General features: G+C 42.4%; 1 protein-coding gene across 4 annotated transcripts in view; it reads right to left on the reverse strand.

Annotated features, from left to right (window-relative positions):
• LOC129810541 (inactive N-acetylated-alpha-linked acidic dipeptidase-like protein 2) overlaps positions 1 to 22098 on the reverse strand; it is a 354237-nt gene that overhangs the window by 26537 nt on the left and 305602 nt on the right. For all 4 annotated transcript variants that reach the window (XM_055861117.1, XM_055861115.1, XM_055861118.1 and 1 more), the window contains one exon: positions 7180 to 7269. In XM_055861117.1, coding sequence (XP_055717092.1) covers positions 7180 to 7269 — 90 coding nt within the window. The remainder of the gene's footprint in view (positions 1 to 7179; positions 7270 to 22098) is intronic.

The following is a 22098-nucleotide window of genomic DNA, read 5'->3' on the forward strand; positions in this document are numbered from 1 at the left end:
CCACTTTAAAAATGGGAATTGATGGAAATTATGTAAAAATGTACCACCAGCCACTTTAAACAATGCCACCTAATATAATGTTTACATACCCTACATTCCACATCTCTTATGTATATGTATATACTGTACTATATATCATCTACTGCATCTTGCCATCTTATGTAATACATGGACCACTAGCCACTTTAAACTATGCCACTTTGTTTACATACCCTACAGTACTCATCTCATAGGTATATACCGTACTCTATACCATGTACTGCACCATTGCCTATGCCGTTCTGTACCATCACTCATTCATATATCTCTATGTACATATTCTTTATTTCTTTATCCCTTTACACTTGCGTGTATAAGGTAGTAGTTGCGGAATTGTTAGGTTAGATTACTTGTTGTTATTACTGCATTGTCGGAACTAGAAGCACAAGCATTTCGCTACACTCGCATTAACATCTGCTAACCATGTGTATGTGACTAATAACATTTGATTTGATCCCTTTCTCGTCCTAACATATCATTGTAATCTGGAATATATCAGAGGGGCCAAGAGTTTAAACTCCAGAAAAGCCTGCTGGGTTCTCTTCTTCATACGCTTCCATTTTCATGTTACTTACGTCCCTGGAAAGAAAAACGTAAAAGCTGATGCTCTCTCCTTCCAGTTTGACCTTCTGACCAGTAACTCAGACCCTACACCCATTCTTCCTTCCTCTTGCATTATGGGACCGGTACAGTGGGAGGTTCACTCTGCCATACAAGAAGACCTAACTTCAGACACAGTTCCTTCTGAGACACCAGCTGGGAAGAGTCACGTACCAGCAGCTGTTAGACCCCAACTGATGCAATGGTGTCACACGTCCTTGGGGTCAGGACATCCAGGTATTACACGAACCACTGAACTTCTAGCCCATAAGTTCTGGTGGTCCTAACTGGCATCCGACGTAAGGGATTATGTACTCTCCTGTCCAGTCTGCGCCCAAACCAAAAGCCCTTGTCATCTCCTTTCCGATAAGCACCAACCTTTGCCAACACCCTGGCCCCACATAGCTGTTGACTTCATCACAGACCTTCCTGAATCCTCTGGTAACACCACCATCCTTGTCATGTTAGACTGTTTTTCAAAAATGTGTCGTCTGGTTCCTCTTCCTCATTTACCTAACGCCATGGATTTGGCTGAGTGTATGTTCCAGCAGGTGTTCCATCTGTATGGGATTCTGGAGGACATCGTCTCTGACCGTGCTATGGCGAGCCTTCTGTGACCGCCTGGGGGGTTGCCCTCAGCCTCTCCTCTGGCTACCATCCCCAGACCAACTGGTAGACGGAACGCATGAACCAAGAAATAGGGAAGAGTCGGTATATGGCCTGGGCTGACTACGCTCAGAACTCACTCATGCATTCATCCCTCCACCTTACTCCGTTTCAGTGTGTACTTGGTTACCAACCCCCCCATGTTTCCCAGGGAGGCGGAGCCTGGTACTGTCCCAGCTGTCGACGTCTGGGTTTTGCGTAGTGAGCGGGTATGGGAGACCACTCACCGGCATCTGCAGGAAGCCTCTACTACCCAAACGCTTTGCCGACAGACGCCGCCGGCCTACGCCACTCTTTCACCCCAGACAGCGTGTGTGGCTCTCTACCAGAGACATCCGGTTCCGCCTCCCCTGAAAAAAGTTCTGTCCTCGGTTCATTGGTCCTTTCAAGATTACCCATCGCATCAACCCTGTTACGTAACACCTCCAGTTACCCCGTCAGTATAAAATCTCCTCGTCCTTCCATGTGTCTGTTAAAACCGGTCACCTACAGTCCTCTTCATACTCCAGTCTCAACCCACAGTGCACCCCCACCGTTGGACGTCGGAGGGGAACCTGCCTACGCCATTCAGGCCATCCTTGATTCCAAACGCCTGAGAGGTCGCATCCACTATCTAGTGGACTGGGAAGGTTATGGGCCTGAAGACTGGTCCTGGGTCCCCGACCAGGACATCCTCGACCCAGAGATGATTCAGGCATTCCACCGTAACCGTCCGGATCGTTCCGCTCCCCGACCTCGTGGTCGACCCCCGAACAGAACCACTGGACATCAGCCTCGACGCAGAATGTCGGGTCAGTCCACGAAGGCAAGACATATTTTCAAGCATGGTGGTGGCTGCATCATGTTATGGATATACTTGTCGTCGGCAAGGACTAGGGAGTTTTTTGGTTGTTGATAAAAAGAAACAGAATAGAGCTAAGAACAGGCAAAATACTAGAGGAAAACCTGGTTGTCTGCTTTGTAACAGACAGTGGGAGACAAATTGACAGTCACCTTTCAGCAGGACAATAACCTATAACTCAGGCCAAATATACACTGGAGTTTCTTACCAAGATGACATTGTATGTGCCTAAGTTTGGACTTAAATCGGTTTGAAAATCTATGGCAATGATCAACAACCCACTTGACAGAGCTTGAATAATTTAAAAAATAATAATGGGCAAATATTGTACAATCCAGGTGTGAACAGCTCTTAGAGACTGACCCAAAAAGACTCACAGCTGTAAACGCTGTCAAAGGTGTATCGACACAGGAGGGTGAATACTTATCTAATCAAGATATATTAGTATTTTATTTTTCATTAATCTTATTTTTTCATTGACAGCGTTTTTCTGTAGATCGTTGAATTTTTTTTATTTTTTATTTTTTAAACATTTTAACCCCAATTTTTAATGTAACAAAATGTGAAAAAAGTCAAGGGGTCTGAATTCTTTCCAAATGTACTGTCAAGGGGTGTGAATAGTATTATGACTTAACACATTTTGTAACGTTACAGCCTTATTCTAAAATTGATCAAATTTGCCCCCCACTCCCGTCAATCTACATACAATACCCCATATTGACAAAGCAAAAATAGGTTTTTAGACATTTTTGCAAATGTATTAAAAAGGTAAAAAACTGATATCACATTTACAGAAATATTCAGACCCTTTACGCAGTACTTTAAAGCCCCTTTGGCAGCGATTACAGCCTTGATTCTTCTTGGGTATGACGCTACAAGTTTGGCACACCTGTATTTGGGGTGTTTCTCCTATTCTTCTCTGCAGATCCTCTCAAGCTCTGTCAGGTTGGATGGGGAACTTCGCTGCACAGCTATTTTCAGGTCTCTCCAGAGATGCTCGATCGGGTTCAAGTCTGGGCTCTGGCTGGGCCACTCAAGGACATTCAGAGACTTGTCCCGAAGCCAATCCTGCGTTATGTGCTTAGGGTCGTTGCCCTGTTGGAAGGCCAAAGAGCTCAATCTTGGTTTCATCAGACCAGAGAATCTTGTTTGTCATGGTCAGAGTCCTTCAGGTGCCTTTTGGAAATCTCCAAGTGGGCTGTCATGTGCCTTTTACTGAGGATTGGCTTCCGTCTGGCCGCTCTACCATAAAGGCCTGATTGGTGGAGTGCTGCGGAGATGGTTGTCCTTCCGGAAGGTTCTCCAATCTCCACAGGGGAACTCTGGAGCTCTGTCAGAGTGACCATCGGGTTCTTGGTCACCTCCCTGACCATGGCCCTTCTCCCCCGATTGCTCAGTTTGGCCAAGTGGCCAGCTCTAGGAAGAGTCTTGGTGGTTCAAAACTTATTCCATTTAAGAATGATGGAGGCCACTGTGTTCTTGGACCTTCAATGCTGCAGAAATGTTTTGGTACCCTTCCCCAGATCTGTGCCTCGACACAATCTTGTCTCGGAGCTTAACAAACAATTCCTTCGACCTCAGGGCTTGGTTTTTGCACTGTCAACTGTGGGACCTTATATAGACAGGTGAGTGCCTTTCCAAATCATGTCCAATAAATTGAATTTACCACAGGTGGACCAATCAAGTTGTAGGAACATCTCAAGGATGATTAATGGAAACAGGATGCACCTGAGCTCAATTCCGAGTGTCATAGCAAAGGGTCTGAATACTGATGTAAAAAAAGGTATTTCAGTTGTTTGTTTCTGTATAAATTAGCAAAAATGTCTAAACCTGTTTTTCCTTCATTATGGGGTATTGTGTGTAGATCCATTTTAGGTTAAGGCTGTAACATAAAACAAAATGTGGAAAAGGGGAAGGGGTCTGAATAATTCCCGAGACCATGGATTTAATGGTTTTCAGCATTGTTGCCCAGTAGTCAAAACCAGTGTATTTTATGTAGTTATTTAATTGGTTGAATGTCATATTATAAACAGTTGTTTTTGTACTGTTGTCCCTGCAATCATCAGACATCTTGAATTATTGAAAAAATCTTTGTCATTGAAAATGAAGATGGCTAAATTATTTGAATGAGCTCTGTATTTACAATTATTTAAATGAGCTATGTAGCAACAACAGTGCCGTGAAAAAGTATTTGCCCTCTTTCTGATTTTGCATGTTTTTTATACAATACCTAATATTACAAAAAAGGGAACCCGAGTTTACAAATACAAAAAAGTATAATTATTTAATTTATTTAATTAATAAAGTTATACAACACCCAATTCCCATGTGGGGAAAAAGTAAATTTACCCCTTGCGCTCCGTAACTGCTTCTGCCACCTTTACCTGCAATGACTGCAGCCAAATGCTTCCTGTAGTTGTTGATCAGTCTCTCACATGGGCGTATAGGAATTTTCGCCCACTCTTGCTTGCAGAATTGCTTTAACTCAGCAATATTTGTGGGTTTTAAAGCAAATCCTGTCACAACATATCAATTGGGATTAGATTTGTTGCTTTTTAGCCATTTTTATGTAGACTTAATTGTGTGTTTTGGATCATTGTCTTGCTGCATGACCCATGACCCGGATGGCCTGACATTCTCCGGTAGAATTCTGATACAGAGCAGAATTCATGGTTCCTTCTATTAAGGCAAGTCGTCTAGGTCCTGAGGCAGCAAAGCATCCCCAAACCATCACACTACCACCACCATGCTTGACTGTTGGTATAAGGTTCTTACTGTGGAATGCAGTGTATTGTTTTCGCCAGACATAATGGGACCCATGTAGTCCAACAAGTTATACCTTGACTCATATGTCCATAGCACATTCTTCCAAGAAACTTGCTGATCATCCAGGTGCTTCCAGGAGCTTTTTTGCAAACTTAAGTCAACTTTTTGGACAAGATGGGTTCCATTATGTCTGGCTAAAACCAAACACTGCATTCCACAGTAATAACCTCATACCAACAGTCAAGCATGGTGGTGGTGGTAGTGTGATGGTGGCCTGGCAGGTTACTTCTTCATGACACTGTATGTCCCCATGACTAAACATGTTCCTAAACAAAGCATTATGACATATATTTCACAGATGGAGAAACAGTGGCCACATCACAATAATGATTATTGTGACACATTTGGTGGGGAAAGATCCCATTCCTCTTATGGGATTCCTCTCATAGAACAATTTTCTTTGTGGTTAAGGATGAGGCCTGGCAGTTTTCACAGAGATGTTTTGATTTCTTTTCTGTGGCTGTGTGGATCCGGCAGCTGTGTATCACACTGTGTAATCCCCCGAAATCGGGAGAAGTCCCCTGATAAGACAATCTTGCCTCTCCAAAGTTTTTCTGACACCACTGTGGCTGTACTGTGTGTGTGTGGTGTCACAATCACCAGCAAGAGATCTTTTCTCTTTATTATTCAGTAAAGTTTCTCAACCTTGCACCATAAAGCTGAAAAATATATTTTGACATATGATATATCTCCAACCACGTCCTCGGAATTATAAATCACAGCCAACGGCGCTTGCACTCAAATAGTCCCAACGACCAATTTACATTGGAGTTAAAATAATGCTCAACATTCACCATGTGAATATTTAAATTTGAGAATAACATCTTGGACTGCCTCTTTTCATTTTCACTACCCCCTTTATCACTTGCCATTGTACTACTATTGCTGAATGTTTTATGTCATTGCTTTTTCTTTTCCTTAGCTCTTAACACTTCACACAAACAACGTGTGGCACATTACATTATCTCCAAGGCTGTGATGAGGAGCTCTAACGACAGCCATATTTCTTTCTGCCGTCATATTTGTGGCCTTCCTCGCTGGAGACAAAAATGTGTATAAAAGCTTGGGCTTTTTTCTGCTTCCCAACCAGCAACCTGTCCTCCTGAAGACAAAGAACAGGTAGGGAGAAAAATAAGCTGTCAGGAGCCAGCCTTTAGCTGAGCAATCAGCGTCTGGCCAAGACGTGAACGACTGAGTGCTGGCTTTAAATAAAGCAACACGCCACTACATTGGGTCACTCATCCTTCAGACACACACGCACACACACACACACACACACACACACACACACACACACACACAGTAACACTTAGAGACACACACACACACAGTAACACTTAGAGACAGACACTGATACAAAGTCCTTCATATGAAGATTGGCCTGAGGCGACAACAAGGGGGGTCGGGTCGCACAGAGGTCTGACCTTCAGTCTGTCCACAGGATGACTGTCAGTCTGCCCATAGGCTAAAGATGGTAAGTTGTTTGGTGTGTGTCTGTTTGTATGTGTGTGTGTGTGTGTGTGTGTGTGTGTACTCTACCGTACAAAATGTTAGGGTTACATAGAAATGTCCTTGTTTTTGAACATTTCAAATTTCACATTTCTTGTCCATTAAAATAACATCAAATTGATCAGAAATACAGTGTGGATGTGAATGTTGTAAATGACTATAGTAGCTGGAAACGGCATTTTTTTTTTTTTTTTTTATCTTGTTCTAACAAATATGAAATTTGTTCAGAAGAAAAGGATGGAAGGGAAACAGAAGAAAAATGTCCACATATTACAGTACTATTGAAGTATACTAACGGCACACCAGTTTGACACTTTGGAGACAGAAATGTGGGCACATTTGGGATGATGAATGAGAGTCTGTGAGCATGACGGGAGAGCAATTCAGGCTTAAGCCTAATATCTTCTTTGCATTAAAATGAAGAGCTGAACGGTAAGCAGGATGCACACTGTATATCAATGTTTGTTCCTAACTAGCCACTGCCTCAAGGTTTGGCTTAGAGAGCTAAAAAAGACAGAATGGTCTGACAACACATGAAAAGGCTTCTAAAACCATATTCCACATCCACACTACCTGCCAGTCTCAATTAAGCTCCGCTCCTTACTCCACTCCAGTCCATGAATGAATGAATTGTTTTAATTTGCCAAGCCCTTGTAAGGATACCGGTGCCTCAAGACAGTTGAGAGATGGTCTCTTACCTTAGCGATAGTCTCATGGAATTTGAAGAGGGGATCCAAGGTCTCCGGTGACTCTGCAGAAAACAGGGCTTCAGAGAGAAAACTGCTTTTCTGGGGGAAAAGAAAATAACATGCCAAATATCATACTATTATTGATGTTGATATCCAGCTATTGGATTTGGTTGAAATATTCACAGCTTCATACTACAACTTCAGTTTCATACTATAGGCCAGGGATCATCAACTAGATTCAGCCGCGAGCTGATTTCTTTCTTGAGCGGATGGTCAGGGGGATGTAACATAGTTACAAATAAGTTGTAGACTGCAAATTGACCGCAAGAAGCCCAAACAGATATAATGTTTGACTAAAGCATAATTTCAAACTTACATTTGTATAGGATCACATATATCTCTCTATTATGTGTGGGAATACTTTGGAACAGATTTCCACAATGTAAATGACTTGGGGCTGATTTGCTGGTGTTTTTACAGTATTTTATGTTCCCCCCAACAATTTTTTTTATAATTGGGGCCAAATAAAAAACCCTGCTGGTTAAATTCGTCCCGCAGGCGGGCCGCCAGTTGGGTGACCCTGCCATAGGGTATTTACCTATTATGTGACTGTCTCATAAACAGGGTTGAGAATATTCTGAGACCATTCTATGCTAATCGGCAAACCACTTTCATCATCCACACAGATCTCCCTTCACGGCTGCAATGATCTGAGGCAGACGTCTTTTCTCTTATGTTGCACTACAATTCACAAGGCCATTAATTCCAAAACAACACCAAACCTTTTCAGTGACATGCCACTGTCAGGTCTTTTGTACGGCTGTCAGACACATGCTCAGAAGTGGCACTCAAATAATACCTTACAGAGAGCCTCAGCCTCTCCATACAGCATCACAAGCAGCTCTGATTAAACATCTAAATATTTCAGACCACTTTGCAGCATGAGGAAGTGGCCAATAGTGGAGGATTATAAAACACAGCACAGTCTCCAGCCCCAGCCATCTAGGGCAGGATTCCCAGGTTATTGGGGAGAAAAAGGTGAGTCACACATGAGTCATCAGCCAGAGCAGAGCCAGGCTAACAGTTGAAGTGGCTCTGTCCTCCTCAGCCATGCTACTCCTCACTGACAGATTAAAGAAATAATGGAAGTAGCAGCCCCCCACTGTTGTGACACATAGGCTGGGCTACATAGAGAACCCAACACAGGAGGAGGTGCAGATATGCAAGTATATTTGCACACAAACTCATCAGACATTTAGGAAATACACCTAAAGGCCATTGTACAAATACTTTGGGTGCCAAAACAGATACTTTGTGTAGGTGAAGTAAAGGAGCACAAGGATTAAATGTTCAGATTGATGGCCATTAAAGACAACACTTCTGTCTCCTTTAGTTAAAGTCCTTTCTGTTTCTCCGTAAAGTTTTATTTTACCTTTATTTTACTATGCAAGTCAGTTAAGAACAAATTCTTATTTTCAGTGACAGCCTCGGAACAGTGGGTTAGCTGCCTTGTTCAGCGGCAGAACGACAGATTTTTAACCTTGTCAGCTCGGGGATTCGATCTTGAGACCTTTCGGTTACTAGTCCAACGCTCTAACCACTAGTGGCCTATGGAGTACTATCATCAGGACACTTCCTATATCTGTTAGGAGCCATCAAGTACCTTTTACATTGCTAGGTGATATGCGGTATACTGCATGGTGCCTAATGAATGGACAACAAGGCCATCCACTGCTTTGATCCTCAGTGTGTCTAATTGTTACTTCAATAATTTTCTACACAGAGCACTGCATCATACTAATCTGTTCACTGAGTATGGACCAAAGGCTAGATTCAAATTGTACCATTGTTTGAGTAGTTAACCTGAATATGTACGCTTGAAACGAGCAGATTGCGTGTCCCTGGGTAACCCAATTGTAGGTGTACTAGGTGTCACAATTCCCTGTGGAATGGGGTGGGTGTTCCCTGCCAGGCCTGTTAGTAGGATCCTACCTGCCAACTGGTGGGAGTAAGGTAAACGCAGGAGGGGGAGCAGGGTGGGCGGATGGAGGCGCTAGAGTCAAGTGGTTCATCTCCTGTTTTGCTGATGACTGTAGTTCTGTTGGGCAACTCCCGCTCTTAATCCCCCCCAGAAAACAAACACAAAACTAGCAGGAGGGCTGGAGGATAGGATGAGAATCAAGAGCAACAAGACTGTTGACTTCTGTCCTGACCGTACCACAAGGGGGTCACTGAGTTCTGTTTAAAGCTCAGACACAAATGGTAGGATTGTTAAACGTTTGCCTACCGACAGATCTTAGCACCTCTGAACAGAGTGTCAGCAGTCAATCTATTTTGTGTTCACAGAGAAAAGACTTTGGAAGTTGTCAGCCACTCAGCCTTGTTAAAATACTCCAAACCAGAAAGTGGAAGTAGCGTTGTTTGGAAATGCATATCCGTGCGTATTGCTTTTGGTCTAGATTCCAAGCTATTTGCGCTAATGCTGCTATTTTGTAGATAGCCCTTGTTGATACTAGCAAGCAGGCCACAGCTAGATAACTACCTAGCAAGACGACGAATAAACAATTTAATTCACTCTCTATAATCCCATACTGCCAGTGCCAGCCAATAGCCAAATGTTTAGTTAGCTAACGTTAGCCTATTCGCAAGCTAGCACAATGAAGCTAGCTAGCTAAAGACACTGCACTAACTAGGCAGCTACTGTAACACAGGCAGCTGTTTCACGGAAATTAGCTAATCCATTGTGATTTAATTCTAATGTCAATACTTACTACGGTGGTTTTCACTATATTCGGTGGTGGAGAGTAGAGAGCAGAACACACATTGTTTATGTAAGCTGGAAAATGAAGCTTTGAACGGAGTAATCAGCGTGAACATGTAGGTTACAGGAGGCTGCTGAAGGGAGGACGGCTCAGAATAATGTCTGGAATGGAGCAAATGGAATGGTATCAAACACATGGAAACCATTATTTTATGTATTTGATACCATTCCACTAATTCCGCTCCAGCCATTACCACGAGCCCGTCCTCCCCAATTCAGGTGCCACCAACCTCGTGTGATGTAGATCATCCTCCCCAATAGCCCCAGGCTTTGACGTGTGGGATACTCTGGCTGGGAGTGCTTTGAGCTGTTTAGTGCAACATCATTAAATAATAATAATACATTTATTTGATATAGTGCTTTTCATTACAAACAAGAATCTCAAAGTCATGTTGAAAACCAAAACAAATGTAGGGATCTGTCACTTCATGGCTGATGGTCTTCTACAGCTTCAGATGCCTTTAGGCATTCAGAAAGGCAGTCAGTAGCAGAAGCTTGAGCGGCGGGAGCATCGGTGATAGACAGGCAAGGAGAAATGTCAGTCAAATAGGCCTACTGTTAGACAGGAGCTCTTCATCAGGCACGTCCTCTCCAGCTCCTCTGTAAGTAGGCTGGATCATCCACTGTCAAGGTGTATCCTCCACCTGGGAGTTGCTTCGGCGACTGTAAAAGCGCCAGAAAACACCACCATACCTCGATAGTAGTCTGGAAGTGTCCCCTACGAGGCTGCCATTCCCTCACATCCTTCCAGGAACCGGGACAGGTGGAACAAACTGAAGGTGATGTGAATGCATCATTCAAATACCATTAGCCAGCTAACTAGCTACCTAGCTAGCCAAGCCAAATAAACATACTTGCCGTCATCAGGCCTGCAACTCTATGGTTTATCACCAGAAATGTCAGATCAACCCTCATTAAGTTAACAAAAACAAAAAGTTAATTGAAAAATGCAATTGAAACGACTTAAAAATACAAAAAATCTGTATAATATATCCAGAGCTCTCTGCCTAGGCGACCTCACAGCGCCATGGCAAACATGGAACCAAATTCCAGAGCATTTCCCAGCCTCCAGAACTGACCCAGCATAACATTCTGAGAAACATATATTTAAGAGTTGTGAGAGTGTGGTTGTCCTATGGTTATTTTGCATACAGTAAAACCTTTCACAACTTTCTGGGAATGGTGCAGAGTAGTTGATTTGCTTTGGAACGTTCTCAGCACATTTAAGGAACTTGACAAAAAACGTTATTTTCTTGGTATTTCATTACTTTTAATTCACTACTTTAACAGAACGTTTCCTAAAACTTCAAACATGGTTACATTTCATTTCAATTTTGATAATGTTTGAGGAATGTTCTCCAACTGGTTTGACATTGAGAATATTATCAAATAGTTCAGAGAATGTTAAGAAACAGTGTTCTTCTTTGGAATTTCAGTACTTCAGCATAACGTTTCCTACAGGTTTCCTCATGGTTCAATTTAAAGTCATGTTCTCAAATTGTTCTGAGAACATTAAGAAAACTTTCCCCCCCAAAAATCAAGAAAACTTTTGAGAACGTTCTAAGAATGTTATTTAAAATACATTCCATTCTCAGCATCAATGTCACGCCCTGACCATAGAGAGCCTTTTATTCTCTAAGTTGGTTAGGTCGGGGTGTGACTATGGTGGGTTATCTAGGTTATTATATGTCTATGTTGGCCTGGTATGGTTCCCAATCAGATAATCAATAATTTGTGTGTAGTTGCCAGTGAGCACTGCATTTGACTTCACGTTTCGTTTTGTTCTGTATTGTTTTGGTGAGTTTCATTTATTAAAAATGTGGAACTCTACGCACGCTGCGCCTTGGTCCTTTAATTCTACGAACAATCGTGACAATCAACAAAACTCTCTTTATCCTCTATCTTGTTAAGTGTGCTCAAGTGTGTGGGCCACGCCCACTAATTGGCCACACCTGATCTTAATGAGTGCTAACTGTTATAACTAACTGTTATAGGCCTATTTCTATTTTGCCCTCTTTATTAAAGTGGTGGAAAAACTTGTCAATAAGCAACTGTCTGGCTTTCTTGATATCTATAGTATTCCCTCTGGTAAGCAATCTGCTTTCCGCTCAGGTTATGAATGTGTCACTGCAACCTTAAAGGTCCTCAATGATGTGACCATTGTCCTTGATTCTCAGCAATGTTGTGCTGCTATTTTTATTGACTTGGCCAAAGCTTTTGATACAGTAGACCATTTCATTCTTGTGGGCCGGCTAAGGAGTATTGGTGTCGCTGAGGGGTCTTTGGCCTGGTTTTCTAACTACCTCTCTCAAAGAGTGCAGTGTATAAAAACAGAACATCTGCTGTCTCAGCCACTGTCTGTCACCAAGGGTGTACACCAAGGCTCGATCCTAGGCCCCACGCTCTTCTCAATTTACATCAACAACATAGCTCAGGCAGTAGGAAGCTCTCTCATCCATTTATATGCAGATGACACAGTCTTATACTCAGCTGGCCCCTCCCCGGATTTTGTGTTAAAAGCTCTACAACAAAGCTTTCTTAGTGTCCAACAAGCTTTCTCTACCCTTAACCTTGTTCTGAACACCTCCAAAACAAAGGTCATGTGGTTTGGTAAGAATGCCCCTCCTCCCACAGGTGTTATTACTACCTCTGAGGGTTTAGAGCTTGAGGTAGTCACCTCATACAAGTACTTGGGAGTATGGCTAGACGGTACACTGTCCTTCTCTCAAATCAAATCAAATTTTATTAGTCACATACACATGGTTAGCAGATGTTAATTTGAGTGTAGCGAAATGCTTGCTTCTGCTTCTAGTTCCGACCATGCAGTAATATCTAACAAGTAATCTAACAATTTCACAACAACTACCTTATACACACACAAGTGTGAAGGAATGAATAAGAATATGGACATATAAATTTATGGATGAGCGATGGCCATGCAGCATAGGCAAGATGCAGTAGATGGTATAGAAATTTGACAAGCCAAATTTCTTCAGCCTCCTGAGGTTGAAGAGGCGCTGTTGCGCCTTCTTCACCATGCTGTCTGTCTGGGTGGACCATTTCAGTTTGTCCGTGATGTGTACATCGAGGAACTTTCCACCTTCTCCACTGCTGTCCCGTTGATGTGGATAGGTGGGTGCTCCCTCTGCTGTTTCCTGAAGTCCACGATCATCTCCTTTGTTTTGTTGATGTTGAGTGTGAGGTTATTTTCCTGACACCACACTCCGAGGGCCCTCACCTCTTCCCTGTAGGCCGTCTCGTCATTGTTGTTAATCAAGCCTACCACTGTAGTGTCGTCTGCAAACTTGATGATTGAGTTGGAGGCGTGCATGGCCACACAGTCATAGGTGAACAAGGAGTACAGGAGAGGGCTGAGAACGCACCCTTGTGTGGCCCCAGTGTTGAGGATCAGCGGGGTGGAGATGTTGTTTCCTACCCTCACCACCTGGGTGAGGGTGGTGAGGGTATCAACGCTGCAGGCTAAAGTTAAATCTAGACTTGGTTTCCTCTATCATAATCACTCCTCTTTCACCTCAGCTGCCAAACTAACCCTGATTCAGATGACCATCCTACCCATGCAAGTTTACGGAAACATCACTTATAGATCGGCAGGTAAGGGTGCTCTCGAGCGGCTAGATGCTCTTTACCATTTGACCATCAGATTTGCCACATCACTGCACTCCTCTGTAAACTGGTATACTCATCGCAAGACCCACTGGTTGATGCTTATTTATAAAACCCTCTTAGGCCTCACTCTGAGATATTTACTGCAGCCCTCATCCTCCACATACTGTACATCACCCGTTCTGCCAGTCACATTCTGTTAAAGGTTCCCAAAGCACACACATCCCTGGGTTGCTCGTATTTTCCGTTCGCTGCAGCTAGCGACTGGAACGAGCTGCAACAAACACTCAAACTGGACAGTTTAATCTCAATCTCTTCATTCAAAGACTCAATCATGGACACTTTTACTGACAGTTGTGGCTGCTTTGTGTGATGTATTGTTGTCTCTACCTTCTTGCCCTTTGTGCTGTTGTCTGTGCCCAATAATGTTTGTACCATGTTTTGTGCAGCTACAATGTTGTGCTGCTGCCATGTTGTATTGCTACCATGTTGTTGTCATGTTGTGTTGCTACCATGCTGTGTTGTCATGTGTTGCTGCCATGCTGTTGTTGTTGTCTTAGGTCTCTCTTTATATAGTGTTGTGTTGTCTCTCTTGTCGTGATTAATATTTTGTCCTATATTTTTATTGTATTATTATAATTTTTTTTATCCCAGCCCCCATCCATGCAGGAGGACTTTTGCCTTTTGGTAGGCCGTCATTGTAAATAAGAATTTGTTCTTAGCCGACTTGCCTAGTTAAATAAAGGCTAAATAAAAATGTAAAAGATGCTTGAAATGTTTCCTTTGAAATGGGGTCTGTTTAAATTGACTAAAATGACCAGCTTTGTATGAGTAAAGAAAACATGGCATGCTAGCTCCATCCTGGTGGCGCAGTGGACTAATTCCATGGATAGAGAACAGAAGATCATAGGTTTGAATCTCACTGATGCCATGCCACAATGAAAACATTCTGAGAACATGTTATTTAAATACCTTCCTTCTCAGAACATTAATAAAACCTCCTAGGAAAACTTTCAGGGAACCATAGTTAAACATTCTCAGAACCTCCCTGAAACCTAAAAATGTACATTTCCAGAACAGGTAAAATGTTCACTTCTGTTCTCAGAACGTTTAAAAACTGTTCTGTTTTACCAGTCAGGGTGGCTTCAAAGGGAAAACAAAAACGTACGTTCCCACAACTTCCAAGGAACCAAATGTGCTAGCTGGGAATGGTCTATTGTTGGCAACAACAATACATGAATATTCATCCACAAAGAGAGGGAAATAATCAGAGGTGTGGCGAGGCAGGGGAGGAGAGTGGGATCAGCTGTCGTTTCATGCAGATATCACTCATTTAATCAACCGGGAACTACAGAGTAAAAGTTAATGTAGTGAGTTCAAGTGAAATAAGGATTCCATAAGGACAGTGCCAGCCACATAAAAAGAGGTGAACCTTTTCGCCTGAGGAAAAGGAGACAAAAAGCAGCATTGTCAAGTTATTTCCACTCCAGCTGCATTTTCATTGATTCCTTCATTATTTTATTTTGGGCTGGAGGTACTGAACCCTGCAAAGATTTTGTAATTTTTTAAAACTCCATTTAATGGGTAATACGAATAGAGCAAAGATGTTCTGCAAGTAATGCTCATAATATGAGCTTTGATATGACCAGGAAAACAGTACAGTTGATTCAGTAGGCCTTTGATTGTTTTATGGAGGGTTTACAATGGCTGTTTATGATAATCTTCCAAAACACTGACTCTCATAGAGGACAACTTATTGCTTTAGTAGAATCCCTGAGGATAGATACTGATTCGCCTTAGTGACTGAAGTTAATGAGAGGTTATGTTATCCAAAATAAGTTTTAAAAAGTTAATTGAGGATTGCAGTCGTAATTCAGAGGAAAGATCATTATATCAAATTATTCTGTATTTATGGTAGACTCAAGATAAAGTAATTGATAATCAATGCAGACCTAAGGGCTTATACTATGTTCTCTCTGCAACAGAGGGACCAAATAAATACCATTGGATAAGCAGTGGTTTGATATTAAAACTCCTCTAGGTTATTGAAGGGGGTGTTAAAACACTTTGGAAGCACTTGGTAGCCTTTCATTTTCAGCATGAGGATGTCCTTGGCAAGGAAAACAAGCACCAACTACAATAAATACATTTTTATATTTTAAAGTCTTACACAGGCTGTTGTGTTGTGTTGGAAACAAAAACACACAGTCACATTAACTGAAGCAAATGCTTGTTAAACCTTTGACACACAGTACAAAGTAGGCTGTGACACTGTGACATTGTCACACAGAGATTACAAAACGTGCGCCACAACGCAGAGACAGGGGAGCTATGGAACATGGTAACATGATGATTAAAATCCACCACGGATCAGTAATCATCCACAGTCATCTGTACAGTCATTTGCACAGATTCTTAACACTCGTGGTGTACATTCCAATTTATACAACCATGAAACCAATGCCAAAGAAAAATCATTTTGAGGAGTTCATCTTCATGTGTTGACACTTCTACAGTACATCGACATCCATTGAGCCAGGTTTTGTTCTGACGCCCCATGTGTCTATTGGCTCATAGAGCAGCCAGGCCCCTGCCGTGAGGAGCTCCCTGCCCACACACTGTTCCATACAGGCCTGGAAAGTGTTAACTGGTGATTAGGCAGAAGAGCCAAGCTGACCTGAGTTAATGATCTCTCTATCCCCTCACACACACACACTCCCCTTCAGCGCCCACTTTCTGATCGGTCCCAAGGAAGCCTGGGCAGAGTGGAGACACAGCGGAGGGAAGGAGGGGTGCTGCCTGCCTGCCTTGATGCTGTTTTACACCGACTCAGAGAGAGACTCAGAAAGAGCCTCTGAATCAATAGAGTAGGTCTGCTGGTGCTGTGTTCATTTCGACTCAGCCAGGGCTCCCACTGAGCTGGGTTTGATTTGATGAGAACTCAGCTGGCTCCCTCTGAAAAAGAGATTGCCACTGGGTGTCACTGGGTGTGCAGGAGATGAGAAAGTCTTAGTGTCAGACTGTACTGCAGTCTGTCTGGGGAATGTGACTGACTGTCAGACTGAGGGCCTGTCTGTCCTATTGGAGTAGTGAGGCATGCCAAGACCCATCTTCCTCAACTCTCCTCTGAGAATGGCTTTGCTGCCTCCCTCCATGTTTATTTAAAGGTTACTTCAGTAGCTCCAGCATCACACATCTACATGGTTCTATTGGCATGCATTCTACAGTATATGAATGAATGCATCATATCTGTGACCAGGTGGAGGGTAGAGTATTTGCAAGGAAACACTGACATCTCAACAGCAAGATGGAGGAGAGAGAGAAGAGTTCAGATGAGTACCCCGTGGTGAGGTTCAGACTAGTGGGAGTTCCAATAGGAACAGCACTCGCCTGGGTCATCCTGAGCCCTTCGGAGAACAAACACACGCCACAGCGATTAGCAGACTGGTAGCACCTCCACTCAGCCAGATGTTCAGGCCAGTGTGTGTGTGTGTGTGTGTGTGTGTGTGTGTGTACTAGGGTTGGGCGATATATCAAAGTAATTTGATTAATTCAAACGTATGTTTTAGCACGATATTCCAAATGCCTTTATCGCAAGAATAACGTTTTTTTTAATGTTCAGTTTTCTATACCCTGACTAATATACTGACTTGCCTAGTTAAATAAAAGTTAAATAAAATAAAATGAATACCCTTTGTCTCAACTCTTCAAATTGTGAGACGACCAGAACCTGCTAAAATGGGAGTATCAATGAACATTGATTCTGGAAAATGAATGCTCAGTTTGTCACATGTACCGCTAGCAGCATTGTAGCCACACACTTTTATACTAGCGGTCTAGTCTGTGTTTTATAAAATGTGCAATAATCATAAAAAACTATTATATGAGGAATTGGCAACTCATTCTGAGAAATAAGGTAGGCCACTTGATTTCAACATCTGTACAAAGTGGACAGGCTAACATGCTGTTCAAAAAGTTGGAGACAGAAGGCTGTGTTCATAACAATTCAACTGTTAGACCTTGTTAGCAAATAGATCCAAGTTGGCTAGACTTTAAATACACTGCTCAAAATAAAGGGAACACTAAAATAACACATCCTAGATCTGAATGAATGAACTATTCCTATTAACCTTGACTGCTCCAGCTTTCCGCCAGCGGAACTCCTCCCACATTCCACTGAAAAGGCAGAGGGCGAAATTTAACTTTCACACATTAACAAGTCCAATACAGCAAATGAAAGGTACACATCTTGTGAATCCAGCCAACATGTCCGATTTTTAAAATGTTTTACAGCGAAAACAGCAAGTATATTTATGTTAGCTCACCACCAAATACAAAAAAAGGACAGACATTTTTCACAGCACAGGTAGCATGCACAAAGCCAACCTAACTAACCAAGAACCAACCAAACTAACCAACAAACAACTTCATCAGATGACAGTCTTATAACATGTTATTCAATAAATCTATGTTTTGTTCGAAAAATGTGCATATTTCAGGTATAAATCATAGTTTACATTGCAACTACAATCAGAAATTGCACCGAAAGCAGACAGAATAAATTACAGACACCAACACCAAATACCTAAATACTCATCATAAAACATTTCTGAAAAATACATAGTGTACAGCAAATGAAAGACAAGCATCTTGTGAATCCAGCAAATATTTCAGATTTCTTAAGTGTTTTACAGCGAAAACACAATATAGCGTTATATTAGCTTACCACAATAGCCAGAAACACAAGCCATTTCCCAGCAGTAAAAGTTAGCGATCGTGACACACCAGCAAAAGATATATAATTTTTGACTAACCTTGATAAGGTTTATCAGATGACAGTCCTATAACATCAGGTTATACATACACTTATGTTTTGTTTGAAAATGTGCATATTTAGAGCTGAAATCAGTGGTTATACATTGTGCTAACGTAGCTATTTTGTCCCACAACGTCCGGATTTTTTTCTGACACACATATTCTGACCAAATAGCTATTCATAAACATAACTAAAAAATACATGTTGTATAGGAAATGATAGATACACTAGTTCTTAATGCAATCGCCGTGTTAGAATTCTAAAAATAACTTCATTACCACATAAGGCTTACGTTATGTCGACCGAGTGCCCAAAACCTGGGCGCAAAACTAATAGTACACAGTTCGACAGATATATGAAATAACATCATAAAATGGGTCCTACTTTTGCTGATCTTCCATCAGAATGTTGTAAAAGGTGTCCTTTGTCAAGAACAATCGTTTTTTGGATTTAGAACGTCCATTTTCCCTCTTGAATTAGCAAGCGCACTAGCCAAGTGGCGCGAAGCTCTCCTTTCTGAACAAAGGCACACAACGTAACACGCCTAACGTCCCGAATAAATTTCAAAAATCGAAAAAACATACTTTACGATGATATTGTCACATGTATCAAATAAAATCAAAGCCGGAGATAGTAGTCGCCTATAACGACAGCTATTCAGAAGGCAAATCCAGGTCCAACTTCGCGCCTTCCTGAAAACAGAAAATGGGTGACACGTCATTCCAAGAGGACGTATTCCATCTCAGACCAAGATAAACACTCCATTTCTTCTCTCACTGCATCTTGACATCCAGGGGAAGGTGTATGACATGCATGTATACTAATAGGTATCATGCCCATTTATAGGCAGGACCCAGAAGAGAGCATCGATTTCAGATTTTCCACTTCCTGGTCAGGAAGTTTGTGCCAAATGAGTTCTGTTTTACTCACAGATATAATTCAAACGGTTTTAGAAACTAGAGAGTGTTTTCTATCCAATAGTAATAATAATATGCATATTGTATGAGCAAGAATTGAGTACGAGGCCGTTTAAATTGGGCACGTTTTCCCCCCAAAGTGACAACAGCGCCCTCTGTCCTCATCAGGTTTTAAATACTTTTTTCTTTACATAGTTGAATGTGCTGACAACAAAATCACACAGAAATTATCAATGGAAATCAAATTTATCAACCCATGGAGGTCTGGATTTGGAGTCACACTCAAAATTAAAGTGGAAAACACACACTACAGGCTGATCCAACTTTGATGTAATGTCCTTAAAACAAGTCAAAATGAGGCTCAGTAGTGTGTGTGGCCTCCGCGTGCCTGTATGACCTCCCTACAACGCCTGGGCATGCTCATGATAAGGTTGCGGATGGTCTCCTGAGGGATCTCCTCCCAGACCTGGATTAAAGCATCCGCCAACTCCTGGACAGTCTGTGGTGCAACGTCGCATTGGTGGATGGAGCGAGACATGATGTCCCAGATGTGCTCAATTGGATTCAGGTCTGGGGAACGGGCAGGCCAGTCCATAGCATCAATGCCTTCCTCTTGCAGGAACTGCTGACACACTCCAGCCACATGAGGTCTAGCACTGTCTTGCATTAGGAGGAACCCAGGGCCAACCGCACCAGCATATGGTCTCACAAGGGGTCTGAGGATCTCATCTCGGTAACTAATGGCAGTCAGGCTACCTCTGGCGAGCCCATGGAGGGCTGTGTGGCCCCCCAAAGAAATGCCACCCCACACCATAACTGACCCATCGCCAAACCGGTCCAGAAATCAGATACTGCTATGCTTGTCATCCTTTATTACTGCTTTGTGATGTGGCCATACATAGACAACATGGAAGCTGGGCCGTTTTGCATGCCGTCTCTCACTTATGATCTTATTACATCCATTGTGCCCACTCTGGGGTTAGCTAGCATACATTGAGGACAAGTGCTTTTGAAGAAACCTGCCTAAAGAGAGAAAACCCCAAAAGAGGACTTCAAAGCAGGCTGTGACTAGGGTAAAAGGCTATACATGAGGGAGTATGATTCTAGCTCCAGCCAAACACTCCAATGTCATGAAGGAAGGACTCTAAAATAGAGGATAGTAATCACCTTCAACAGCTTGAAAAATAACACAACACTGTTAGAAGACCTACCTAATTCAAATGTGAAATGGAGGCAGTAGGATCAGATAAAATATAGAAAACTGTGAAACAATTGACATGGCTGTTTCTTCTACTTACAAACATTCCTTTAAAAGGGACAAGCTACAACTAATTTCATAAATAAGGACAAATTGTGTATTTCCCCAGAGTATTCACGTCCCAATGGAACAACTCTCCCATTTCTGGAGGTGGCCCCATTTCAAGGCCAATGGAAATGAAAGAGATATATAATAGAAGAGAATATTTCAATTTAAGACAAAAAAGATAGTTTCCTCTTCAAACCTTCAAGATATGCTAGACCTTGAAGCGAGAGCAACTGAATAGCTTAAATATGTTAAATGCTTTTCTCCTCTTTCATGGAACCAATAGATAATTGCATTTTCTGTAGGATAACACATTTTCTGTAGGATAACACATTTTCTGTAGGAGTACAGGAGGTTCTATGTTTGCCTGTGGTAAGAACAAGAGGAAGATTCATTCAGTAAGGCCTATTGTTTTAGACACAACTAATGTTGTTTACATGGTGCATTGTATTCCTAAACAGGTATTTGCAATCTCTTTTGCACCTTTGCAGCTCAGACACACCTTTCTCTTTATTGAGTAAAACATAGACTCATTAAGCAACAATAGGTTACTTTTGATTGCTCTTCGATTACACATTAATTGTCCAATCTGAGTTTGAATTGCCAAGGCCCAGACTCCATTGATTTCCCTTCCCTTTGGCCCTATCCCTCGGTGTGCATTAAATACAATGACCTACTGTATTGACTGGTGTCCAAAATCCTATCAACAGTCTACAACATTATATGGACCACTTTGTAAAACCCTAACCCATAATGGCATTACATTATGTCAATCGTAATATCGGCACCCAGAACCAAATCTCACCCGCGTGCTGGTTTCAATTGTCATGAGATGTCAATGGTCAATGAAAAAAAGTGTGATAAGGCATGATGTTCAATGTAAGAAGACCAAAGTGTGTGTTTCATACCAGAAGAGTGCTTTCAGTAAAAGGGTCACCGCCATGTGTTAGAGCCAGATGGTGGGATACGCAGTAGCCAAGCCCAGCTCAGTTACTTGTCACTGCAATGAGGTAGAGCAGCGGATGGGCCGGGCCGGAGCAGAGGCAGAGCCAATTGATCAGCAGACTACTGGGTGCAGCCTCCCTCGCTGCCCCATCCAGCTGCAGCCACTTCACACTGCTAATTAGATTATCTCAGCGTACACTGGTAAAGCACCTCAGGACAGGAATTCTGAAAACTGCTGTAACACTGCTGCAACCGGCAACCTGAACACAGCCAACGAGCCGGGCAACGTCCGAAGGGCGTGAGGAGAGGGGCGTTTGCATGTGTGTCATAATGAGGGGATGTGTCATGGCGCTGTTTGGGAGAACCAGGGGAATATGAGGATGACTAGACACAGAATTCTGTTTGATGGTTGTGTTTCAGGGTCATAGTCCACACAAATGGAAACCAAACAGTATACCCAAAGTGTGGTCTTGTTTGACATTTCTAAGGGTCATTTCTCTAG

This window comes from Salvelinus fontinalis, chromosome 14, assembly GCF_029448725.1.
Source record: "Salvelinus fontinalis isolate EN_2023a chromosome 14, ASM2944872v1, whole genome shotgun sequence".
Taxonomy (NCBI): domain Eukaryota; kingdom Metazoa; phylum Chordata; class Actinopteri; order Salmoniformes; family Salmonidae; genus Salvelinus; species Salvelinus fontinalis.